This window comes from Thermobia domestica, chromosome 9 (genome assembly GCF_964235325.1).
Source record: "Thermobia domestica chromosome 9, izTheDome1.hap1.1, whole genome shotgun sequence".
Lineage (NCBI taxonomy): Eukaryota > Metazoa > Arthropoda > Insecta > Zygentoma > Lepismatidae > Thermobia > Thermobia domestica.
In genome coordinates, this window is record NC_137462.1 from 243157433 (window position 1) to 243184178 (window position 26746).

General features: G+C 35.5%; 1 protein-coding gene across 3 annotated transcripts in view; it reads left to right on the forward strand.

The window, feature by feature from the left end:
- gek (serine/threonine-protein kinase gek) overlaps positions 1 to 26746 on the forward strand; it is a 223251-nt gene that overhangs the window by 21940 nt on the left and 174565 nt on the right. For 2 of the 3 annotated variants that reach the window (XM_081725920.1, XM_081725921.1), the window contains exons 3-11: positions 7481 to 7752; positions 9083 to 9382; positions 11781 to 11924; positions 13296 to 13418; positions 15278 to 15486; positions 20504 to 20640; positions 21262 to 21396; positions 24085 to 24242; positions 24847 to 24953. In XM_081725920.1, the coding sequence (XP_081582046.1) occupies positions 7481 to 7752; positions 9083 to 9382; positions 11781 to 11924; positions 13296 to 13418; positions 15278 to 15486; positions 20504 to 20640; positions 21262 to 21396; positions 24085 to 24242; positions 24847 to 24953 (1585 nt within the window). The remainder of the gene's footprint in view (positions 1 to 7480; positions 7753 to 9082; positions 9383 to 11780; positions 11925 to 13295; positions 13419 to 15277; positions 15487 to 20503; positions 20641 to 21261; positions 21397 to 24084; positions 24243 to 24846; positions 24954 to 26746) is intronic. The other variant, XM_081725922.1, reaches the window with a different exon arrangement.

Here is a 26746-nt window from a genome sequence, read left to right on the forward strand (position 1 = left end):
TGTTTTCTTCAATTCTGTCGAGAAATTTGAAGCTTAAAATATATAAAATGATAATCATACCTGTTGTGTATGGTTGCGAAACATGTTTGCGTACTCTGAGGGAAGAACGTAGACTGAAAGTATTTGAGAACATGATCCTAAGACGAATATTCGGACCCAAGATGAACGGAAATGGGGAATGGCGGAAACTTTATAACGAAGAACTACATAATTTATACCGTTTACTAAACATTGTTAGGGTCATCAAATCTAGGAGGCTCAGGTGGACAGGCCATGCAGCCAGAATAGAAGAAAGTAGGAACGTTTTCAAAGTTCTAACTGGAAGTCCAATCGCATAACGACCATTAGGAAGACTAGGCGCAGACGAAGGGGGGGGGGGGGGGGCAATATTAAGATGAATCTGGCAGAAGTAGAAACGGGATCCATTTGGCAAGGACAGAAGTCAATAGAGAGCTTTTGTGAACGCGTCATTGAACTTTCGGGTCCCATAGGCCATAGAGTTAATTAGTTTTTCTTTAAATGCACCTTTTGGAACGAACTTCAAGACCTGTGATTGTCTGAACCCATTTGTAAGACCGTTCTCAAAAGTTATAATACTAACCGAACATTTACCGATTGCTACGAATATTATTGGAGAAATATATTCATATGAGTATTAAGGTAGAAACGCCAAACAATCTTAAAATAATCTTGCCATTTCAATAGACTTTGAAGACAGAAAAGAAATGATATGTTAGTTAAAAACGCAGAACATAAAAAAAAATCAACAAAATATTCGAGATTTATTCAATATATATAATATACATAAATAAACATGTTAGAACTTTTTTTAAAATTACAAAATATTCGACATTTATTCTTATAATATACGTAATTGTATATTCGATTAATATTTCCGAAATGTAACACGAATCAATTGAATATTCGACGAATATTCGGAAAATATTACAGTGCTATGTGGGCCAATATTAATATCGGTTCAAATTTTGATTGTTGACTCTTTTTCCCGTTGATTTTGTAGGAAGTACAGAAAAAATGGAACACATCTTAACGTAACGTCTTGCTATGTTTTAGCGTTTGTACGTATGGTTTTATACAAACTGCATCATGTGGCGCAGCGTCACAACCCTTCGCTCGGTTATGATAAACGTAGAGCCTGAAGACTCGAATCTTTTACCGCTTCCCGTTCGTCTAGTGGCTAGCGTGCACGCCTTTGGTGCACGAGGTCCCGGGTACGATTCCCGGTAACAGATCCTTAAAATTTGAACATATTACGGTTATTTGAAGTGAACCTTAAATTGTAGGTTCGCGATGCTGAAAAGGGATGCGATGCTGAATTTTAAATGAAAGAAAGAAAAAGCGGTGCGCCTAGTGCTGAGCGCTGCGTCCGTATACAAGTGGCGCAACGCGCCGCGTCAGCCAAACGAAAAACACTTCCGCTTAACCTACCGTCCTTGCAACGCCTCCGCTCTGCCGCCGCGCAGTCAAAGACGAACTACAGCGACACAGTACTCAAGCACAAACCAAAACTTCAAGCAACAAACGATGTTGAGCTTACAAACTAATCGATCGATTGCAAACATCGTTAGGTCATCGTTATAAACTGCAACGTAAGATTGGTTACAAATCTTGTTCCCTTTTCTGTATAAGTTCGCTTCCATTTCAATATCGATGAAAGAGACAATGTTTTTCCTGTAAAATCAAGCCGACTTTCTCAGAAACTCAATTTCGGTTTCGCGCCTGGGATCGTTTCTTCGGAAAAATTAAACTTCGGTTCCTGAAGCGAAACCCAGTAGAACTAATTTAAAATGTAAGTTTCAAGAAAAGTCCGGAACATTCTTGTCCCTGCCAATCCTAGTACTAGATTCACAAATAGGTGAGGCAGTGGGAACGACTTGTGGTTATTTTTTTCTTTCCGTTGTACACTTTGCAACATGAATCCGATCGTCATTTGTTATAAATTTCTTGCAAGTTTCAAGAGGAAAAGGCTTCGAACACGTAACTTAAAACAGAAGACACTCATACCGTAAGAAATTCGTGTGGACTCTCGTAATGTGGGATGATTAATTGGGGAAGGGGAGGGGGGAGGGCTCTGTTGATATACGCGTCGGTAACAGACGTAAGAAACAGTAAACAATTATGAAGAAATTATTTTCAATGGTCAAGTTTTCTGCCTTGGGCTTATTGACTTTTCAGAACATAACATTATCATCCTAGTGACAGATGTTCATAAGGATTTGTAAGATCGTATATGCTGCCAAGTATTCAAGTTTGCAATATGCAAAGGTAAATTTAATATTAACAACATAGGAATAAGATTCCTTCAATGCGGCTAAGTTGGAAGATAGACAGGTGAACAATTTCAGAAAAATAAGTAATGCAGTATTTTCAGAATAATAAGTAATTTAGAGAAATTCAGGTTACACAAACGTGAGGCCAATTTAAGCAGATGACCAAATTAACAGGTTTCACTGTATTGATGAAAACCACATATTCAAACAAATCTTCTGATGTTAAGGACATAACAGATTAGGTATGTTCTTAATGAAAATTTTCGGTGTTGTTGATAAGTTTGTAGAATTTTTAAAACAATACAGCGTTTACTGCTATAAAAAGAAGAGTTCTCGTTCATTAATATATCTGGTTGAGAACATTTCGATACAGTCTCCGGTAGCTAAATACTCTGTATATGTTTCACTATTTTTTGGAACTTTGTGAAAATGTAGTCAATGATTATAGGTGAGAAATTGATCTTGCAAATGAATGACAGCTTTAAAGCAGACCCGAATGGAAAGAAGAAAAAAAAAAAAGATAAAGGTTGAAACCGAGCACCGGGAAAAAGGAAATATCATCCATTGGTACCTATATAACTTAGATTAATGAGATATTTCTAAAATATACTCAGTAGTTTATTAGTGATTTTTCAATGAGAGTTTTTCTTAGAAATTAAAATGTATTCTTAGACGTTCTTTGTAGTTTACAATATCAGTAAAAAATGTTTAATTTTTCTCGGCGAGAATAATAAACATAGGCCTACTATTCAAATTCAGTACAGTGAAAAATGATGGACTTGAATGTCTTCAGTACTATTTTAGATAAGAAATACACCCTGTTTCAAAAAGAATATACGTATTACGAAGAATTGGAGAAACGAATACATAGTCTAGTTTGTATTAATAACCGCTAGATGTCAATTGTCTTCTGTTTTGCTTGGTAACCGTCATATATTTAAAACTGCTACTCCGCAGCAGAAATCATTTTGTGTTCTCGAGTTTGCGAAGTGCAAATCCGTGATTACAGCGCAAAGACGTTTCAGGTTGAGGTACCAAATTGATCCTCCGAGTGGGTGGAACATTCGCAGATGGTATCGGCAGTTTGTAGATACAGGATGTGTATGTAAAGGAAAGAGCACTGGCCGCCCTCGTGTTCCTGAAGAAAATGTTGCACGAATTCAAACTGCTTTCCAGCGTAGTCCCTCAAAATCAACTCGTCGTGCTAGTCGGGAGTTACAAGTGGCGACAACAACAATTTGGCATGTTTTGAGACGTCGGTTGGTTATGAAGCCGTACAAGTCAGCTGTTACAAGCTCTGCGTCCTGATGACAAACGCAAACGTGTGGCATTTTATAACGAGATTCTGGATGCTATTGACAATGATAACACTTTTGCACAACGCATCATGTTCAGTGATAAAGCGACTTTCCGTGTTAGTGGACAGGTAAACAAACAAAATGTTCTAATTTGGAACGAGTCTACAGAACCCACATGCAGTCATTGAACATGTACGAAAGTCAATGTGTTTTGTGCGATATCCCGATCATCTGTTTACGGCCCATTCTTCTTTAATAGAAACACGGTTAACAGCCAGCAGTATCTCGCTATGTTACAAAACTTGTTGTTTCCGAGGCTGCACGAAGACAACTTCATTTTTCAACAAAACGAGGCACCCCCTCACTGGAGTTGCCAAGTGTGTGAATATCTGAATGAAACTCTACCGAACCGTTAGATTGGTCTCAAGGAGCTGGCGACTTAGCATGTTTCAGCTGACCTCCATGGTCACCGGATATGACACCCTCTGACTTCTTCCTGTGGGGTTTCGTTAAAGACAACGTTTATGTACCACCACTCCCACAGAATCTGGGAGAGTTGAAGAACCGGATCCGTACTGCCATAACATCAGTGACGCAGGACATGCTTGCCCGAGTATGGGAGGAATTTGAGTATCGATGTGATATTGTTCGTGTCGCTGATGGATGACGTATTGAACATCTGTAATTTGAACTTGAGAGTTTCGTAAACATGTGTGTAAAATTTCATATTCGTATGTCTTAAAGTTTAATAAATATATGCATTCGAAATACGTATATTCTTTTTGAAACAGAGTGTATATCTTTTAAAGCAACGGTAGTTTTAAATATTAACCTGCGTGAAAACAATTGTTAATTTGTACAGGTATTTTTATATATGGGGTCTGATGTACGAGAAGCAATTTAATAGCGTTGTTAACCTATTAACTTTGTTTTGAAGATCAAGAAATTTAATGACCAAGTAAAGAAATATTCACTACAAACCCTACGAGATACGATTTCTTAAATTCACTAAGATACCTATGCTACTTTTGTGTGCAGATGAAATTAAGTGGGCATGAAGGTTATTCTGAAATGCCTGTATCTCTAGATTGGTAAATGTTATCCTTTCTTATTCACGAGTTGCTTTTCTTTGTTCAGTGTTGAAATTTTTTCCTCTAAATGTCAATGTCGGTTGGACCTTATAAAGAGAAAACAGATAACATGAACCTTACAAAAATCAGAAATAGTCTCCATGAGCAGTAATAACATGTTTTCAAGTCTCTGGCTGTTGGTGTGCTGTAGTGTCCTTTTTCAGTATACCGAGGCTATATGAGACGTGGACTTACAATTTAAAGTGGAATCCGAATACCGTATTGCTTGTAAATTTCAAGTCATCCACTGGGAATCGAACTCGAGATCTGTGCATCAAAAAGAGCGCGCTATCCACAATACAAGCCGTCAGGACTGGAGCAGACTCTGGATCTCACGATTATAGACCGTAGTGGAGTCTGAACCAGATTCACGCAATGTGAGTTACGTTGTGTAGGGTTCGAAACCATTATCCCCGCATAATTGTTTAACAAGTGATACAAATGATAATCAATGGTGCCATTTCCGGGTAGTATGGCAGATCCCAACCAAATAAGATGATGGTATTAAGAGCAGCATTAGCAAGATGTGGTTTCGCAGTGTCGTAAAGTAGAATAACTCGTCTGCGATTCACAAGCACTGGCCGGACGATTTTAATTTCCTAATGCACATGTTTCAATCGATGTAACGTAGGTTACTGTCACCACTGTATGGCACGTTCTTAGGTTGTGGATTGAGGAGAAGGCCTTTAAATATAGATTACCTGCAAATATATTGAATAAACAATCCCAGGCAGACAACAAGTTGTGGTCCTCCAACTTGCGGGTTTGGCATAAGGTTAATAACATCATCCTATGAAAAAGGTACTTGTTCAGAAATGTTTACAGAAGCCTTGAATCAGGACTAATAACTTGACACAACCTCGGCAAAGTAAAATGGATACGAGATTAGGAACAAGGAGTATAGCAGGCCCATTAAAATCCGTAACAGTTGTGTTAGAGGGATATAGGATGAGCCTCGCTAGATAATCAGGAAGTTAAATGGGAAGGAAAAGGTGTGCTTTAGACTGGAAATTGTACGTTTTCTTTATAAGCAATGAAATAAAAAAATCACCATTTAGGAACTTCTTTCTTTAATTGTTACTCTTAAGGATCGGTGTGCGATATTGTTCTAAATATACATGCCTCAATAAAAGATAAGGATGACGCTATGAAGAACAGTTTTTACGAAGAAGTAGGAGGCAAGTTAGTATTTTGTCCAACTCAGCGATCCATATGAAAATTGTGTTAGGGGATTTCGATGCGAAGATAGAACGAGAAGATATTTTCAATGAATTACAGAGAAGGAAAGTTGTGTTAACAGCGGCGATAGACTCTTACTGTAAAGATTACAAAAAATCACTCGTCGTGACATTCAGACATGTACTTAGACCACACTAGATGCAAAAAGACAATCAAATTGATTACGTTTTAGTAGATAGGAGACAGTCTAGCATAATTGATGTTCAGGCGTTTAGAGGAGTTTTTTGTGGTACTGATGACTACCTGGTAGCAGCGATTATAAGAGTAAGGTTATCGTTGAAACAGACGAAAGAGTTCTAGTAGATACAGATAGTATTTTGAATAGCTGAAAATAAGTTTTTAAAAGTTTGCTTAACACACAGCCAAAAAATAATGTTCGCGGGGAAAGTGAAATGAATACAGCGGAACCGTATTTTCTAACCAAACAGAAATAAAAATTGCTATAAAGAAACTGAAGAAACACAAATCTCCGGATGTAGACGAAATTCCCGTCGAGTTAATTTTAGCTGGAGGGCAAAAATTGGGGAACGAGATACACAGACTCATTCCCCCCATCTGGAATGAAGGGGAATTGCCAGAAGAGTGGAAAGAATCACTCATTGTTCCAATTCACAGAAAGGCGACAAAAGTGATTTCTAATAATTATCGAGGCATGTCTCTTTTCAACATCCTATAAAATCTCAGAATTTAATTAGTAAGATTGACTCCATACTTGGATGAAACTATTGGAGATTATCAGTGCGGATTTAGGCAAAATTGATCAACTATCTACCAGATATATTACCATCCGTCAAACACTTTTTACTAGCATTTGTTTACAGTTGAAATTTGCAAAGTATACAATTCTGTATAACACTTTGGGATTCCTGTGTATAACCTGCTCTCACTTACATTCCCGTTTAACTGTAGCGACTACAGCCAGCAGGCTACAAGCGAAAAAAACTGACGCTTTATTCCAACCTTAAAACTAAAGGTAGTTTTTTTTTTTTTTTTTTTAAGGAGGGAGCGGGGAGATGTCTAACAGTGATGAAGTAATTTTCTGGAAAGGTGTACCGTTAATCTTACCAACATAATGCATTTTAATGTTAATTTTCCTTTGAAGTGTATAATTTCCTTTATTGAGTGAGCTCATACGTTCACCCTGAACTTTAATATTAATGTTAATTTCTTCGCTGTATGAAGCAGGATTTTTACATTCTGTGTTGCCAGTACTGAAAACCGTATTGATTATTTTCTTTGCTTTAAAGACTGCTTTCTTTGTATTTACATTGTGATTTTGTTTCTCATTAATCCATGAATCTCGGTGCTTGAAATACTTGACTTTTTGTATTAATTTACTTTTTTGAAGAGAGGTGAGTGGCTAAAACTTTTTGAACATAATATAATTTAATAGATTTGAAAAGAAGTAATTTTTTTTATAGTAGTTTAATACATTAGTTTGAGCTATGTCTTCTGTAATAATTAACTATTTTGTAATTTGGATGAATACTAATACTTATTGGGAGTTTTTGTCTTTTCATAGTCAAACCAGTGGCAACATGCGTAAAAAACCTAAGATTAACTCGTGATGACTTTGAAATTCTGAAAGTGATTGGTCGTGGTGCTTTTGGTGAAGTATGTGTAGTGAAAATGAAGGATTCTGAAAAGGTCTTCGCAATGAAGATCTTGAATAAGTGGGAAATGTTGAAACGTGCTGAAACAGCATGTTTTAAAGAAGAAAGGGATGTGTTAGTGTATGGGGATCGCCGATGGATAACAAATCTACATTATGCTTTTCAGGATGAATCAAATTTGGTAAGTACATTACGACTTCAATGTGGTGTATTCTGTCATCTATAAAAGTTTAAACCATTATATCATATTTTAAAAATTTGAGTACAACTCTTAACAATAGATATACCGTATTTTACGGACTATGAGATGCACTTTTTTCTTCGAAAAATTGCCTCCAAAATTCAAGTGCGTCTTAAGGGACCCATACACGCAGACACATGCATGAAGAAACCTTCCAATATGCATGAAAGATGATAAAACCGCAGGCAAGTTGATCGAGTACGGCCTCGTTCATGCATGTTGAAAGTTTTCAAAATGTTCTGTAAACATGCATGATGGTTTTGCCGTTCTTCATGCATCTTTACCATGTATGTGCTCGTTCATGCAAGTTGGTTGTTTTATATTTAGGTTCGCCAATCACCACAGCGGAAAAAATCACGTGACTCCGTAATGCCAAGGTCGTACATTGGACAGTAAGGTAGTACGTGTGTGGGCAAAAAATTCTTCCAATATGTATGATCATACAAATCTTTCATGCACGTTGGTCATGCAAGTGTGTGTTTATGGCCATCATTATACTCGAAATTAATATAAAAATGTCCAGTGTTTGATTTAAAATTCCCGCCAGTCTTATAAATGGCCATATGTTCAATGGCCGCGGGAAACATGTCTCTATCTGGCAACATTAGATTCAACTGGCAGCAACAGTGCACCGATGCAATAAACATGAGTTGTGGGGATTCACAAGCGTGCTAACACTGTCTCCCTCCCCGCCCCGCTCCACCGTCACAAACTTGCTTAAAAATTGCTTAAATCGCCCAAAAATTGCTTAAAAATTAAGGTTCGTCTTATAATCCGTAAAATACGGTAATGCGACTTCTAATGATGTGTATGATCCATTAGGTTGGTATAATTTAGTATTATACTTGTTGAACAAGAGTACTTTGACTTGTGTGTTTGAGACATTAGCTTTTGTAATTTTTTCTGCTTTAAGAATATCTGCGAGTCTACATAAAAAATAAAATAAAATAAAATAAATAAAATATTTGTAAGAATGAATTAAAGATCAGTAATATGTACTGTGTTTAACATTTTCTTTTTTCTTTTTTTTTTTTTGATGGATTTTGAATTTTTGAATATCGAAAAGCTAGCTTTATTTGTGAAGTTGAGATTTGCTTAGATTGAAAAGGTACGATGAAACATTTTGTGTTAATGAAAGACGATACAGCAACAGTTTCGCATCAAGTGTTAATCTCCAGTGTAAAATTGTGGTGTTTATACTTAAATTTATGTTTATTACAATTTAAATTTGATTGTTTCTATTTTAATTGTATATATATATTTTTTACAGTATTTGGTTATGGATTACTATTGTGGTGGGGATTTATTGACTCTTTTGAGTAAATTTGAAGATCGCTTGCCAGAAGACATGGCAAGATTTTATATAGCTGAAATGGTGTTAGCAATAGGTTCAATACATGACCTAAGATATGTACATAGAGACATTAAGCCAGATAATGTGTTGTTAGATGCTAATGGACACATAAGGTTAGCAGATTTTGGTTCCTGTTTAAAACTCTTTGAAGACGGAACAGTGCAAAGTAATGTTGCAGTTGGAACTCCTGATTATATATCACCGGAAATTCTTAGGGTAAGTTTTTTTTATTTTATTTTACATGGAAATTCCGTAAAATGAAAATTCATACAAAGTTAATGTTCGATGCTTTTTTTTTTTCATAACTTGTTGATGTACCTCATTATACCGTGGATTCTGTTTCTTCGTTCTTCTCTTTGCACACAACATTTCAGTGTTTAAATCTTTTAATTCCACAAGAGTCCGATACCGATATCTCGGAATTCCTTAGGTTTACAGATATGAAATTTGATATTTGAACTTTTTATTTATTTACTTTGTTTTCGTACAATTTGAATTAAAAAGAGAAGTACATTATACGAATTGAGTGAAAGAAATGAAAAATTGTAATTAAATCACAGACGTGTAACTTTTTCTACTGAGATTGCAGATCTAAGAAACAGGATGTATTTGAACATAACGTCTTTTATTTTGAAAATAAATAAATAAATGCTGTTCTCATATTCAAATGAAGACTTACTATTAAGCAAGTCTGTTGACTTACGTTAGAAAAGTTTTATGGGCTGATTTCAAATTGAATACAAGGGAATGTCGACAAAGAAACGTAGACAGCAAAAGCAGGTAAAATGTTATCGGCAGTAGTAAAGGTGAATTCGAATTTTAAGTAACTTCTTAAGCATATATAGGCTAGTGATTCGTGTTCTTGCTTTGTAGTTGGGAAATTCCTGGCTCAAATCAGTACCCAACCTTTCCAACTGAAATTTCTGTATTTTTCCTTTCTCTTCAGTTTCAAAAGAATAGCAAGGTTCTACCTCTCAGATGTAGACACTGGCCTACGCCTTTCCAGTTCCTTTCCCATTATTTCTATATATATATATAAAAGAAAAAGTCCTGACTGACATACTGACCAAACCTCTCAAGCTAGAAACTTGAAATTTGGACAGTGCATAGGATTTGTGAAATAAGATTCCACTAAAGAAGGAGTTTTGTAAGTTCCATGAGAAAGATAGGAAATAGAAGTGGTAATTATAATATATTAAGATGTTGATATCCGAATCTCTGAGGGGGGCGCGGTGGCTCAGTGGTAGAGCGTTCACCTCCGGTGCTTGGGGTCCCTGGTTCGATCCCTGCTCGCGCCGTGTGGACTTTGTGGTGGACAAACACCGTGCTCGTGGGTTTTCTCGGGGTTCTCCTGTTTCCTCCCACTTTCTTCATTCCACCATTTCATTCATTTCTCATCATCACCGTCTCCTTTAGCCTAACCGGCATAACTGTGGACGTAAAACTCAAAGATTTCATTTCATTTCCGAATCTCTGAAGATTAGTCATGAAATTTGATATATAGACTTATCATTTAAAATAATTAGACAGTGTTTCAGCGTTACCTAGAAGGAAAGGGGGCGGGAAAGGGGGAAAGGTGGGAATTATAGTTATTATAATAAGATGCCCATATCTCAAAAATCTTTAAGTTTAGAGAGATGAAATGTGGTATTCGGATTCTTCATTCAAATTAATTAAACATGTTTCAGCGTTTTTTGATATTTGATCTAGAAAGAAAGAGAAGGTGGTTCCAAATTCGACGTGGAAGATATGAAAAGGGGTTGCGGTTATTCCAAGGTGTTGATTTATCTGAATTCCTTAAGTTTACAAATATGAAGTTTGGTATTTGAACTTTTTATGTAAAATGATTCAACCCGTTTATCAGCGTTTTTTTTATATTTGATCTAAAAGGGAAGTAAATGGGGGTGGGAGTGGTTCACTGAAATGCCAATCTGAGCTATTCGAATTTCGTTCGAGACGTCGAATTCGGAGGGATCCTGTATGAAAGATGCAGACCCAAGAATACAAAATTTTGTCCGCAGTAACACGAAAGGGACGTTTGGTAGTTATTGATTGTTAATTATTCCGCTGGAAATCGATTTCACATGCTGTCTGGAAGCTAGATACGTAAATATATTCAACCATATTTCGATATATAATCGTACGCAACTGTCTCATATTTATATTAAATAAAAAATGGTATTCAATTATTGTCTTTTAATGTTTCAAATAGTTATTAATTCAACTATTATTCAGTTATTAGTTATTGTTTTCAGTCATTAGTTTAGTTATTAAACAGCTGCCATCATCAGACTAGTTAGAAATTAATAGAAGTCTTGATGATTTTTTTTTAGATTGTCTAGTTTAACAGACACTCATCCGATTATGGCAACAGTTTGTTGCTGAGCTAATAACGTATTTGTGGTACTAAAGGGCAAGTAAATAGGTAACGTTCTTCTATTTAATAACATGTTTCAGCTTTACTACATTTTAGAGAAATATAGGAAAAAGTGTAGAGATAAATTGTTCATTGTAATTACAAAGAATAACTGGTTATACAATACTAAGCTTCGTTAGCTTACTTTAACAGATTGCGAGATAATTAGTGGATTAAGTTGGTGTTTGTATTTTATAGGCCATGGAAGATGGTCAGGGAAGATATGGACCCGAGTGTGATTGGTGGTCACTTGGTGTGTGCATGTATGAAATGTTGTATGGTGAGACTCCATTTTATGCAGAATCACTAGTGGAAACGTATGGAAAAATTATGAATCATAAGGTAGGTGAAAATTTTCTTTTACAGTGACTCTTTACACAAGCGTACAATTATTGTTTATTGGGAGGAATTGTGACATAATATATTGTGTTTACCAAAAGTCTATACTTTTGTTCATAATCTCTCACAAATTTTAATTTTGGAATATCGTTCAACATTATCCCCGTCTATGTCTACATACGTTTGCCGTCTTTTGAGAAAGCTATCTGATACGACTTTTTTGGACGGGAGAAGGGTTAGACAATTACCCCGCGTTGAATCTTTTGAGTTCTAAACACGCTTAGGTGAGCTTAGCAAAATTGGATGTTAGAGTCGCTAAGAAAACACTTCAGTTCTTTTAACCTGCAAATGTCTGTCACAGTTCTGTATCTCCGAGATGGTGAAATATCATAGTGGAGAAGAAAATCTGATTGTAAGAGGGTTGGACGATTGTGGTGCACTGCAGGAAGCAGTCACCTACCCAAAAGTTAAAAGAGCATAGTGCTTATTGAATCTTCATTCCTTAGGTACAGGATTATCCAAAAGTAGTTCTCTTCTGTCCAAGAAGATTGTCATTAGGAGGGATCTTACGAAATTTCACCTTTTTGGACGTCCCTAGCTCCGAAACTATTGTTCCCCATATGAACTTTTTTTTTTTTTTTTTTAATTTTGAAATAACTTCTTACGGTTTTGACGGTATAGTTCATTAACACCCTGTACAAAATAATAAAATGTTATCTAGTAATTCCTCGTTCGACTGTAGTTTATTGACTTGAGCGTCAACTAATTTGATTTAAAGAATACAACGCTAGTCGTACTCATCCAGTTTCATTGTGTAAATCTTTATTATGTTTTCCTTTATGTCGTTTATTACTTACCGTATGTTTGCCGGTACGAGTGTGATATGTGTTGTCTAATTTATGACTAAGTATAAAGGTATCAGTTTATGACAAAGATTGTATTTTAACAATAATTTTCTTTCAGACGCATTACAACTGATAATACTGTGTATTTTTTTAAAAAATTAAAAATTGTCGTGGATCATATTCAAATGTTACGTTAATCCGATTTGTAATTTTCGAAGCCAATATCGATTATATAATATATTTGACTTACTTTAAGAACTATTTTGTAATTCTATAACCGAAAAAAGTGATAATCGAATAAGTCAGAACAGTAACTCGTGCATTCGGGTTATCTTCTGTATGTCCATTTTCAGTCCTGTGCTTGAAATGTGTTGTCCGTGTGTGAAAAATTTTTTTCTGGTCCGCACCGGTGGCGACCCAGACTAATATTAGTTTAAATTTGTTATAAGTTTAACTACTAAATCTTTGAACGTAACGTGTGTAATATGATTTGGAACTGAATGTTATGTTTTTGTACTTTCTTTTTAAGAATTGTTTCGACTTCCCTTCTGATGTGGGATATGATGTATCAGCAGAAGCCAAAGACTTAATGAGGAGACTGATCTGCAGTTCTGATTATCGGTTAGGACAGAATGGTGTGGAAGATTTTAAGGTACGAGATCGTAACAAAACAGAGTTGTACGTGTGCTGCAATTTTGTTTACTTAGCTGGATTTCTTTGTAACAGTAATAATGTATTTTTAAAAAGTTGTTAGTGATACAGTGCTTTTGTATATATATAATTTTTTTAACAAAGTTGTAAACGTGACACTGATTTTAACGAACGATAGTGGTTATAGTACTTGGTAATATCATGAGTAGTACTTCAGACTTCATAAATAGGTTTATAGTAATAATACACAAAAGGTTGTGAATCAGGAGAAAACTCTATTTCCAAGAACATGTAAAAGAACAAGTATAAGTAGTGCACTCAAGTAAGTGAAATTACGAAAACATCCCTACATTTACGTATGTGTAATGTTGAGGACCATAAACAGCCGCAAAATATTCTCCGGGGGGGGGGGGGAGCAAAGGACTGACACAAGTGAAGTCGTGAATAGACATACTTTGATGCAGATAATACATCATGTAGAACAATAATTATTAATTACGCACAGTGCACTTTATTAGCTACAGTGAACATATTAAGTACGCATGTATTTTCGATCCACCCTGTGTGTGTGCGTACCCGTAGAAATGAAGCCAATCTACTACCCATGTGTAGAGACAAACCTGATTTAATGCCCATGCGTAGAGAGGAAGCAATGTAATGCGTATGTGTAGAAAAAAAAGCCTGATCTATTACCAATGCTTAGACATGAAATCGACCTAGTACATGCATAAGACACAAAATGACTTAATGCGCACGCAGATCACTTTATCTATGTGAACGATTACCGCTTTCGGGAGCAAATAGTCGCATTTCAAAGATCACTTAAAGATTATAAGAAACATTTTTTAAAAAAATTAAACGCAAGTTACCTGTTTTTTGACGTAGAATCCGAAACAAAGATGAAAAGTACGATGTTCCATTGCAAAAATTCAAATTCCGGTTTGAATAAAGTATTTTCGGTAAAAATTGGAAGCTGAAAATAGCACGATTCGATAAAGCATAACCAAACTACTGAAATACCATTTTTAAAAATGTTCTAAATTTATTTGGTAAAATTTCCACAGTGGGGTACGGCTGGTCTGAGACACTCAGTACTGTCCTGGTATGTTAGAATTATATATAGACACCAGCAATCCTTAAGAGTTAACTTGCAAGATCTTTTCTGCATTATTTTTTTTCTTTCTTTCCTTTGTAATGGTGTATTTAACAAAGTGGACGCTTTCAAATATCTAGGATATCAACATTAACAGACCAAAAACCATACCCACAAAGAAATTAAATGTCGAGTGAAAGCAGGGCATTCGTGCTTTTATTCAGACTAAACTAAACTCTGTTGTCTTCTTGAATTCTGTTGCATGTGAAGCTTAAAATTTACAAGAAGTTCTTGTGCTATATGGCCGCGAAATATGGTCTCTTAATTTGAGGGAAAAACTCAGTCTGGAAGTATTTGAAAATAAAATCCTAAGGCGAATACTCGGATCCAAGAGGGACGAGAATGGAGGATGGTTTAACTTAATAACGAGGAACTTCGTAATTTATACCGTTTATGTAACATTATTGAGTCATTAAGTTTATGAGGCTTAGGTGGGCAGGTAGTAGGAAAAGCCTAGGAGCGATTTTATAATTTTAACTGGAAACCCAATCGAAAAAAGCCTACAAGGAAGACCTAGGCACAAATGGATCTCGCAGAAATAGAGTAGGAACTGGATCCAGTTGACAGGACTTAAGTCAGTGGGGAACTTAATGCAGCTTTGAACTTTCAGGTTCCATAGGCTACAGAGTTAGTTTAATAGTATATTCCTGTAAATGAAGAACTCATACATTATTTGCTTTTGACTATTGTGTTTATCTTTCTTCCAGAATCATCCATGGTTTGTTGGCCTTGACTGGAACACTATCCGTGATAGTGTTGCACCTTATGTTCCTGAAGTCAGTAGTCCAACTGACACTTCAAACTTTGATGTGGATGATACTGACATCCGTACATCAGATGCCGTGCCTCCTACTGCCAATGCAGCATTTACTGCATTGCATCTTCCATTTGTGGGCTTCACATTTACACAGGGAAGGTTAGTGTCTCGTAGCAGAAACTATATTTTGTGCATATTTGATCGTTTTAGGTAAGTAAATAATAAATGTGTTAGAAAATCAAGAAGTTAAAATGTGTGCATTCACTTTTCTAATTTCCGTTTAGATCGTCACGGATTTGCTACTACTGTGTTGATAATCAATAGCATATATGCGTCAAGAAATGTTACTTGCAAGTAAAAATAGAAATTGCAAGTAAAATGGAAAATCGTCTGCAGTATGGTAGATTCATCATTAGTAGTTTACTCTCCTTTGTTAGAGAGTAGTTTTTAACCAGCACAATACGCACATAATGAAAGATCCTGTGTTAAGGAACAGTGTATGTTGAAATACAGCGTGTCCATAAAAATACTGTCATACTTCTGTCCAATAAAGCGGTATTACGTTGCATTGGATAATCATATTTAAATGAAATTGGTCACATTTGAAAGAAAAACTCAAATATTTTTTACTATATCTCATAGACACTAAATGTGGGTTCCATGAATAGCGATGCAGACATCAAAATGATATTCCCATTCACGCTCCCAACATATCTGATGAAATGGACTAGATGGCAGCACTGATACGAACTTGCACTTGCAGGTTTTGAGGCAATGGGGGTACGTAGACACAAACCTTTACGAACTCCATAAAAAGAAGTCACAGACCGGCAAATCAGGCAACCTCGGCAGCCACTTGTAGAAGACATCATCATTTCCGGCACATATAATCCATCTTCTTGGAAGCCGCTCATTCAGATGTTTCCGAACATGTAAATGCCAGTGAGGAGGTGCCCCATCTTGTTGGAAAATAAAGTCATTGCCGCCTTCTTCCAATTGTGGAAATAATCAATTGTGAGCACGTAAACAGAAGTGTACTCACCAATTAGTGAGCACAAAGTAAACATAAGTGAATTTACTTTTTCTGTGTTTGATCCCATCCAGTATTGACATTGTTGTTCATTGTTGACATGCACAAAAGTATTTTTTTTTTTTTAAGGTTAGTGTAAAGGGACAAGTTTTGGCAATAGATGTCACTACGGTCTTCGTATCTCTCTCGTGTATTTTTTACCTTTCACGAAAATTTACAATTTCTCTTACAAATTTCAACCTAGAGATTTCAAATTTTTCGAGGAGAAACTTCATACCCTATCGAAGGCAACAATCCGTGTCGATTTTTTATTTATTTTTGAAACAGTTCCATTGTCAAAGGTTAGGATATCCATTTCAACAATCAAGCTATTTCAACAACGAAGAAAATTACAAATAAAAAATCGGCACGGATTGTTGCCTTCGATAGGTTATGAAGTTCCTTCTCTCAAAGTTTGAAGTCTGTAAGTTGAAATTTATAAGAGAAATCCTGGATTTTTGTGAAAGGTAAAAAATATATTAGAGAGTTACGAAGACTGTAGTGACATCTATCGGCAAAACTTGTCCCTTTACACCAACCTTAATGTGAACAGTTTCATTTAAATACGACTATCCAAAGCGACGTAATACCATTTTAAAATATGGTAGTATTTCTGTGGATACGCTGTATATAGACAGTGCCTTGTTCTTCAATCAAGGTGATTCATAACTTCGTTTTCCTGTACGAAGTTTTCAAGTCTTCTTTTCATTGCGAAGTGATTATTTACTACAAAAATTGAAGACGAGGACAAACTAAATTTTCTAGTTTTATACGGGATGATTGTTGATTGGTAGATTGATTTGGAGTTTAGCATCCTTTTCAGCACCGAAGCTATATGAAATGTGGACCGGTTCCAAACCACATGAGCTCCCCTGGGAATCGAACCCAGATCTGCATGGTGATTCTTATTAGAGTGTACAGGGAAGCCTAGAAAAAGAAAGAAAAACATTCCGTAGCGAACACATTATCTTGTATTAAATATCAATCAAGAAATCCAATATTACTTCTTCAAGCGTATATCAGCAATGGTTAGCATTGAATTCAAATCAATAGTATTTTTAAATTCAAATATTGTCCTTCTCGAGCTCCATTCCAAAGTATTTAAAACCTACTAACACACTATAAAAGTTAATAGACAGATCAAGAAGTCTGCAGACGCATATGAAATGGTGTGACAGCGAAGATAAGATTATATGCATGCCAAAATATAACATAAGGAACAATATCAAAATACTTATGGTTTTCTTTGAAAATATCCGAAAGAGAACCAGCTTCATATACAAAACGTTAAATTTTTGTAAACATCCTCTTAAAACAAACAATCCAAAATAAACTACATTAAGTACAGAACAAAAGAAAACAACTTCATATGCAAAACATTTTATTAAAAGAAACGATCCAAAATAAAATACATAAAAGACAGAGCAAAGATTTTCGAAATAAAATGTAATTCTCAAACATTTTCATTTCACTAAGATAATATACACTTTGTGATCAAAAGTATTCGGACACCTGGCTGAAAATGACTTACAAGTTCGTGGCGCCCTCCATCGGTACTGTTGGAATTCAATATGGTGTTGGCCCACCCTTAGCCTTGATGACAGCTTCCACTCTCGCAGGCATACTTTCAATTAGGTGCTGGAAATTTTCTTGAGGCATGGCAACCCATTCTTCACGGAATGCTGAACTGAGGAGAGGTATCGATGTAGGTCGGTGAGGCCTGGCACGAAGTCGGCGTTCCAAAACATCCCAAGGTGTTCTATAGGATTCAAGTCAGGACTCTGTGCAGGCCAGTCCATTACAGGGATGTTATGGTCGTGTAACCACTCCGCCAGAGGCCGTGCAGTATGAACAGGTGCTCGATCGTGTTGAAAGATGCAATCGCCATCCCCGAATTGCTCTTCAACAGTGCGAAGCAAGAAGGTGCTTAGAACATCAATGTAGGCCTGCGCTGTGAGAGTGCCACACAAAACAACAAGGGGTGCAAGCCCCCTCCAAGGAAAACACGACCACACCATAACACCACCACCTCCGAATTTTACTGTTGGCACTACACACGCTGACAGATGATGTTCACCGGGCATTCGCCATACCTACACCCTGCCATCGGATCGCCACATTGTGTACCGTGATTCGTCACTCCACACAACGTTTTTCCACTGTTCAATCGTCCAATGTTTACGCTCCTTACACCAAGCGAGGCGTCGTTTGTGGCTTATGAGCAGCCGCTCGACCATGAAATCCAAGTTTTCTCACCTCACGCGTAACTGTCATAGTACTTGAAGTGGATCCTGATGCAGTTTGGAATTCCTGTGTGATGGTCTGGATAGATGTATGCCTATTACACTTTACGACCCTCTTGAACTGTCGGCGGTTTCTGTCAGTCAACAGACGAGGTCGGCCTGTACGCTTTTGTGCTGTACGTGTCCCTTCACGTTTCCACTTCACTATAGCATCAGACACAGTGGACCTAGGGATGTTTAGGAGTGTGGAAATCTCGCATACAGACTTCTGACACAAGTGACACCCAATCATCTGACCACGTTCGAAGTCCGTGAGTTCCGCGGAGCGCCCCATTCTGCTTTCCCACGATGTCTAATGACTACTGAGGTCGCTGATAATGAGTACCTGGCAGTAGGTGGCAGCACAATGCACCTAATATGAAAAACGTATGTTTTTGGGGGTGTCCGGATATTTTCGATCGCATAGTGTGTGTGTGTGCAACGCTTTCTTTCTTTCGACATAGCACAAGTACTACATATTTTCTGTATTGCATGAGAACTGACTTATTTTATTTTTAAATTGTGTACTTTTAATTGTTCATAGAATAAACGTTTTTGAAATCTCTTTTCAAAAAGGTTTATTCTGTGAAGAATTAAGCTGTTTGAAAATACATATAAAGTTGAAAATAGATATATAGTTTGAAAATAGATCCTTGATAATACTTGCTGTGATACAATCGCAATATAGACAGAAACTATTCTTCATTTCTCAAAATCGTAAATACTTTTATTTTAGGAACTCTTAGAGGTTAGGAAGTAAATCTTGCATAGTCTACATTAGTATAGTGCGTCATGTAAAGCAGGTATTGTGGTAAGACACAAGTCCCGTTGTGGTGAAATGATTAACGCTTCTCCCTTTAGTGTGGGAGCTTCACATTAGATTCCCGATTTAAAAAGAAAAATCATGTAGATCAGATTTCACGTTAAACTATAACTTCATGTCTAATACTGCCTCAGTGCTGGTAAGGAACATTGAAATTGAGTCACGTAAGCAGCATCATCAGAGACAAGTTTGTGATGCCATTTGGATTTATTGGTTCATGTTAATCCTTTTATTTTAAAGTAAACAAAAAAATATTGTCAAATTTGTAGGAAATGTCTTGTTAAAATTAAATAATTGGCCACAAAAGACAGAATAAAAGGTGTGAAGCTGTAAAGTAAAATAAATATTGTATCTTGGCTAGCGTTTTTTTAAAGGGGAGTAGTAAGTATTTGAAAGTATGTTGTAGAATTCTGTTGTAAAATATTTGATTAATTTATTAAGAGTTGAACGTCCTCTTTTATCACCGAACTTTTATAAGGCTGGCCCAATTGCTTAAAGTGGAATTTGAAGCAATACTTCAAGTGTGTTCAAGGTTAATGCCACTATCAGGTTTCGAACCCGGAATCATGCGCACGGAAATCATGCTGTTGTAAAATATAATTGAAAAACGATGTAAGAGAAGACGAAAATAGCTTGTTTATTTATTTGTGTTAATAGTATGAGTAAAAATCTGAATTTTTATCGAGTATAATTCTTACAACGAATCGGAAGAGAGTTCTTTCTAACTTCAGGTGCTAAAATATTAACATGTAACAGTGGTTACATTTTCAGATACGAAGAAAAATAATAAAAGTACCTATTTCTGAAAACGAACATTCTTCCTGTTTCTTGGTTGTGGAATAAGCCTATTGTTATTTTAGAGAAAATGGGAAAAGTACGAAAGGATTTTTAATTTAAAGCCATTGAAATTGTTATTAATAGCCCATGAGCTAAATGTGCGACTATGAAATTATTTGTGCAGAGAAAACTTGATACGCTTTATTGTTTGTTCATTTATAACAGCTGCATATCAGACTTAAGTTCATTGCCTAGAGGAGAAAATGTAGATGGAAGTGCCATAATTCCTGCAAAGACTGTAGTTGATAAAAAGGTTCAACAATTGGAGGAAGAAAAAGAGCAGCTACTGAAGAAACTAGCCGGTAAGTATAACATAACAATGTATGAACTGTACTTACAACCCGCTCTCCTGTTTAGTTTGTATTATTATTATTATTATTATTATTATTCACAACATGTGAAATATATATATCTTGATACACTTCAGGATTAATAGTAGTATCTGTTCGCTCTTTATCGTTTTCTTGAATGAACAGAATCCTTGTATTTATCGTTCCGATCGAGTTTCTGACAATTTTTACAAGGTGATGACCAAAATATATGACGACTACATGATTCCTTCACCTTTACTCTGGATCATTCTGTGCAGATATTCGGAAAACACCTTTGATTTCAATAAATCAGTTACATTCATTGTGTTTCTTGTATTGGTATAATACTTTAAAAATCCGGCAATCGTGTAGCAACCCAAGTTTATACTGTGAAATGCATGTATAGATAATACGTCTCGCAGAACGTAATTAATGTTTCAGACATACAGGTACATGAAAACTCACTGTAAAGCTCACAGAATTACGAACTGATACTTCTTTAAGTATGGTAGTATCTGCTTGAATGAATTACCGGTGATATTTGAAGAAACTTGTGTAACCCTTTTAATATTTAGTACATTGGTAATATGTACATATTTAAATTTCTTTTAGATTTAAAGAATCTTCCATTGGATTTTACTGGTGAAGGAGCAAAGGAAGAAGTCCGCCGCATTTCCCCCACATCAGAAGGTAATGGAACAAGAAAACTTCAGGATGAAATCAATATGCTAACGAAAAGAAATAGTGGTGAGTGAGCTAGGTCATGAAATGAATACTATATTTTAAGCTTTTTGAGAGTACTGAAATTCTTGTAATCAGCATATAGTAAAGTTGCTAACAGTACACACATAATATATTCAATTAATCGAAAATGATTTAATAAGTTTTTATTTCTTTCTTCAAATCAGCTACAGCAGAGTGTTTTTAATCGTTTATGTGCACAAGTAATATTAAACTTAACATGTTACATCGAAGCGAACCGTAATCACCAAAGTTTCCGCCATTAGTTAAAATTGCAGAACTGTAACCGATATTTTTGTGTGTATATTCTCCAAATTAGATTTAAAGGGAAGAGGTTGATTTGACTAATTGTGAAGTAATCATTTTTTGTGCATTGTTGTTGATATTAACGTTTTCCTAATTCAAACTAGATCACGACGTTTGAATTAAATAATGACAATATTCTGAGTAAGATTCTACATTGATGCTTCACAGCAACTTTCTTAATTTTTTTTTCTCCCTGTGTCTTCCACTCCTTATTTGATGAAGCGTTATATTCCTATATTTTATCTTATATTTAAGAGGAACTAGTAAAAACCTAAACACATCCACTAAAGAAAAATACAGTACATATATATGTGCAGCAGCTAAAGTGAATTTTTTCCCTTCTAATAGAAGATAAAATAAACCTAAAGTGATTCTAGAACGTCATTGACAGAAGTTTACATTCCAACAGTCATGTATCCGTCACATTGTATTTTGAACAAATGAATGAGTGAATATGTACGTATTTTATTAAACAGCTTCAAAGCTTCTAATACAAAATTCCGTTCTTTTAAGTCCAATGGTTCAGAAGAAACATCCAATAAAAGTTCCACCTTTTAATGTTAAAATTTCCAAAATTCGTGCAAGTGATGAGATAGTCATATTGTATACCAAAAATCCTAACATCTCAAATTTCGTGTCTTTGTGTCAAACCGTTCGGAAAATGTAAGTCCATACTAAATTCGCGCAGTGAATAAATATTCTATCAAAAAGCTTCTACACAAAATATTTCGTGCCTTTGTGGCTAAAAGTTAAAAGTCACTTACGTTCGTTATATTAAATTCATCCTTCATGTCTTCAGAGTGAAATTTCGAACATTCGTGCAAGTGGAAGGAGTATTCGTGTTTTGTTTTTGTTTATAAAAAAGTAGTTTGAACATATCAATTTTGTGGCTTCATGCTTAACGGCTCATAAGAAACGTAATAGTTCAGAATTCTCCGCTCTTACCTACCCTTTTGGGATGAGTTTGCTGATTCATGTAAACGAATGCGATATTCGTATATTCTTTGTAGCTGCGTATACAAGATTTGACACAAAGGTTCAGAAAAAGTTTCCCATTTTTCTGGATGGTATTTGCAACATTTGTGCAAGTGAATTTATACATAGTATTAAAATAAAACTATATCAAATTCTGTGGTTTTATATGCAGCAATTCAGAAGAAAAAAGTGTAATAGTTTATTTGTATTTTCTCTTCAGTGCGGTATCTAAATTTGTGCATGTTAATTAGATATTCATTGTATCTAATATCCTCCATATACTAAAACGCATACCAGCGGTTGTCAAAAATTCCCTTTGTATCTCTGTGTCCACCATGTTGAAGTTGCCTTCCTCTGCTGCTTCGGAATAGAATTTCCGAACAATTGTGTAGGTGATTGTAATATTTTTATGCAGAAGCCCCGTATAGTAAGTTTCATGTTTATATAATATAATAATAATAAAATAATCTTTGTTCGCTACACTAAATTTGTGCAAGCGAATGGTAATGTTTGAAAGTATCACCATTTACTCAATTTCTTGCTTTTATAATCAGAAAATTGAAAAGGTACACGTAGTAATATTATATATGAAATATCTCTCAATCTTGTTCCATCTTGGCATAATTGTTCAGTTCTATGAAATCAAAGTTTAATGGTAGGTTGCCTATAAACACACTGAGATTTCAGTGAAGAAATTTTGGAGTCAGTTAAATAGTTTTAAAACCATAGATGGCCAAACATCACACATATGCCGCATACAGAATTCTTATTTAGGAATATATTGAAATTACATGAGTGGGATAGTGTAGGTAATAATGCATCCCCCCCCCCCTATTCATTCAATGCCTAGAGGAGACCGTAGTGACAAGATTACGTCAATTATGGATTTTATGAAGTGACATTTTCCCCTCAGTTATATTAAGCGAAATGAAGATAGCACATCAGAAGTATAATTTGAGTATTCTTTCTTATTTCTGAAGGGAGTAGTAAAGCTCGGAACTTAGTTGCGTGTATGCATAATATCGACAGATTAACAATAATTTAAGATATAATCGGGAGCAACGTAAAGAAATGCATGTTTTTAATTGCATTATTAAGCAATAATTTAAAACTTACTTTATAATTTAAGACAATAGTTCTTTCTTGATAATATATATGGTAGAATTAGCTTTCATTTGCGTCGGTTTCCTGATGGTTTGCATATTTCCCCCTCCCCCCCTCTCTCTTTTCTTATTGCGTGGATAAGTCATAAATATACTATTAATATGTTGATGTTTTTCTTTTCCTGTAGCACTTAATACTTTCAATGTTAATATCTAATTGTCATGTGGCTTCCTAAATTTTCTTATTTGTTTATTTATTATTTTCATTCATTTTTTATTTCTTAAAAATATGTTATCCTGTTAATTATAGAGTTGGAAAGCAAGATACAACTTCTGGAACAGCAGCAGCAACAGTCCACTAACCTAAGAAAGGATATACTGAATCTGGAAGGGGAGACTTCGCATAAAATTAAAGAGCTTGAAAAAGTTATTAGGTTGCTGAAACAGGAAAAGGATGAAGTCATGAGGGTAAGCATCGCTACATTTAAATACTTCATATACTCAGTCGTATAATAACTTTTTGAATTTCCAACGATTGTGGAGTTTTGAAAGAAAATAACCTATTATACTATAGATCCTTTTCCCGCAAAACATTTAAAATAAAGTAGCATTGTCATATTTACACCAGTTGAATGTCTTTAAGTTATTCAAAAGTACATCACAGTTGTTGAAAATCTACGTCTAGATTTTTTCATATTTTTGAGCGTGAAAACTTCAACAAATAATGTTAACGAATTAAATAGTATTATTCTTGCTACAATAATAATACCATTGTGACATAACATTTCAGAATAGTTTCTTCTCAATTTACTTTTAATCTACATAGTTCCCTTCTCCAGAATTTTTTCTCACAATTGGTAGAAAGTACAAGAAGGAAATCGTAAAGACAAGAGACAGTTTAGTGGAAGTTGAAATGTGAGTACTGTAAAATTCACTTTTCGTGGTACATATCCTAATTCTGGATGCAGTTAGGAAGTTAAATATAAGCAATTTACTCAAGCAATATAATGTGTTATAAGTAGTTGTTTAAGTATAATAGTTTATGTATAAATTCTGGTATTTTTTTTAACAGGACAAAGCAGATGCTCAAGAAAAACTTAAATTACAAGAAAAAGAATTAAAAGATGCCTTAAGTCAACGTAAGTTGGCGATGACTGAATATACAGAAGTAACTGACAGGTAAGATACGTAAATACATTTTATGCTTAACACTTGGTTCTGTTTTTCTGAATAATGTTTTGGGTGGTAGAAGGTGATCAGTCAAATCAGTTGCTCATCATGAGATTGTATTAACATACTTTGGCTAATGTTTGATTATTCAAGAAAAATGTGGTCTGGCATATTCTTTGGAATAAGGCGTTGTGTATGATGCAGTCATTTCTCCATCCATAAATAATTTAGCGGAACTAATTAAAAAATAATGTTTTACAGCATCTTTCGTTCTAAAATAATGAAAACCACTATTTAGAGGCACTTTCATAAAATATAAAAGATTTACACATAATCATATTCTGTATTTGCTGTCTTATTTCCGTTATTTTAAAAAAAATAGTTGGAGATTTGGAGAACAGATTCTCAAAACTGGTGAAATCTGCTAATCTAAAGAATGCAATGATTTTAATGACTTGTAATGCAATATTATATCACCTCTACCACTACTTGTAGAATTTAGTGCTCATATTGCATTATCAGCACCAACCTGTTGATCTTATTTTTATTTATTTATTTATTTATTTATTTTAAATCCCAGCTAATGCTAATTCCGTATATTTGATATGAACATTGTTCCATTGCTTTTGGACTTCTGTTCTGTGGGATCTAATTCTGTTTAATACGGAAGTTTCTTCCGATTTACAATGACGACACAACTCGGTTGTCCAGATACATTGAGCTTCAGATTATTCGAGGTAGATGTGGTGAACATTAATGTTGAGAATACTATACGGAAGATCTACATCTACTGGGAAGGCTACATAATGGCGCTTTCCGATGCCAAATACAGTTATAGTTCCATAGTCAAGATGTGCAAGGAACTATGCGAACTCAGCATATCGAAGAATCGTATAGTATGTGTTTATTTTAAACGAGGCAGAAAAAGCGAAAAATGAGGCGATTCCTGTAGGGCAGAAATAAGCCAACCTCGTCCTGCCACGAGTCGTACACCAGCTTCTAATCCGGAAAATACAGGCGCCCAGGTACACAGAGAGGTATTTAAAACTGTGTTTGAACACCCCCCCCCCCCAAGACAGTTCACACCATAATTCATCGTAATTAGGTGTAAAGAGGTGTCGAAAGGGACTTGTTCAGAAACTTGCCAAAATAGCTGTAGAAAGGTGCACCAATTATCGATGGCTCTGAGCTTTAACTGGAGTGCGCCAGGTGGAAATACTTTGCCACATTGAACGAGTCGTATTTATGCCTGAGTTAATTGTAACATGACACGTGCAGTTTCCTACAGAGAACGTTACGTCAGACTTTCAAAGATGGTACCGTAAATGCATGGGAAGTTTTGGCATAGAATTTGTGGTCGTTGCTGGTTCCTGTTACAGTGGGAAGTCAAAGATATACCTTGTCATCAGAAATGCCAAGGTGAATTCCCATTACTATCAGACTTTCGTCCTGACAACAATTTATCACCTGACATTCCTTGTCAGTATGGGAAGGAGAGAAATCAGATATTACAGTATCAAGACAAGGCATCCACCATATCTCATTCGATTGCCCTCTTCCTTCAATAAGCAGAATAATCTGGTATCTTTGGGATTCCCTTCATCCACATTCCAGTAAAATCTCCGGATGCCTCACTGATGAACTGCTGTGCTCTCGGTCTCCTCAAACTGGCAATATCATTGAGCAGGGTTCCCACCAACCTGGAGAACGTGAAAAAGTCAGATAATTCAGCTTACTTATAAAAAGTTTTGGAAAAGTCTGCGAATTTCATGAATGGCTGAAAAAACCTGGAAAAGGCAGAG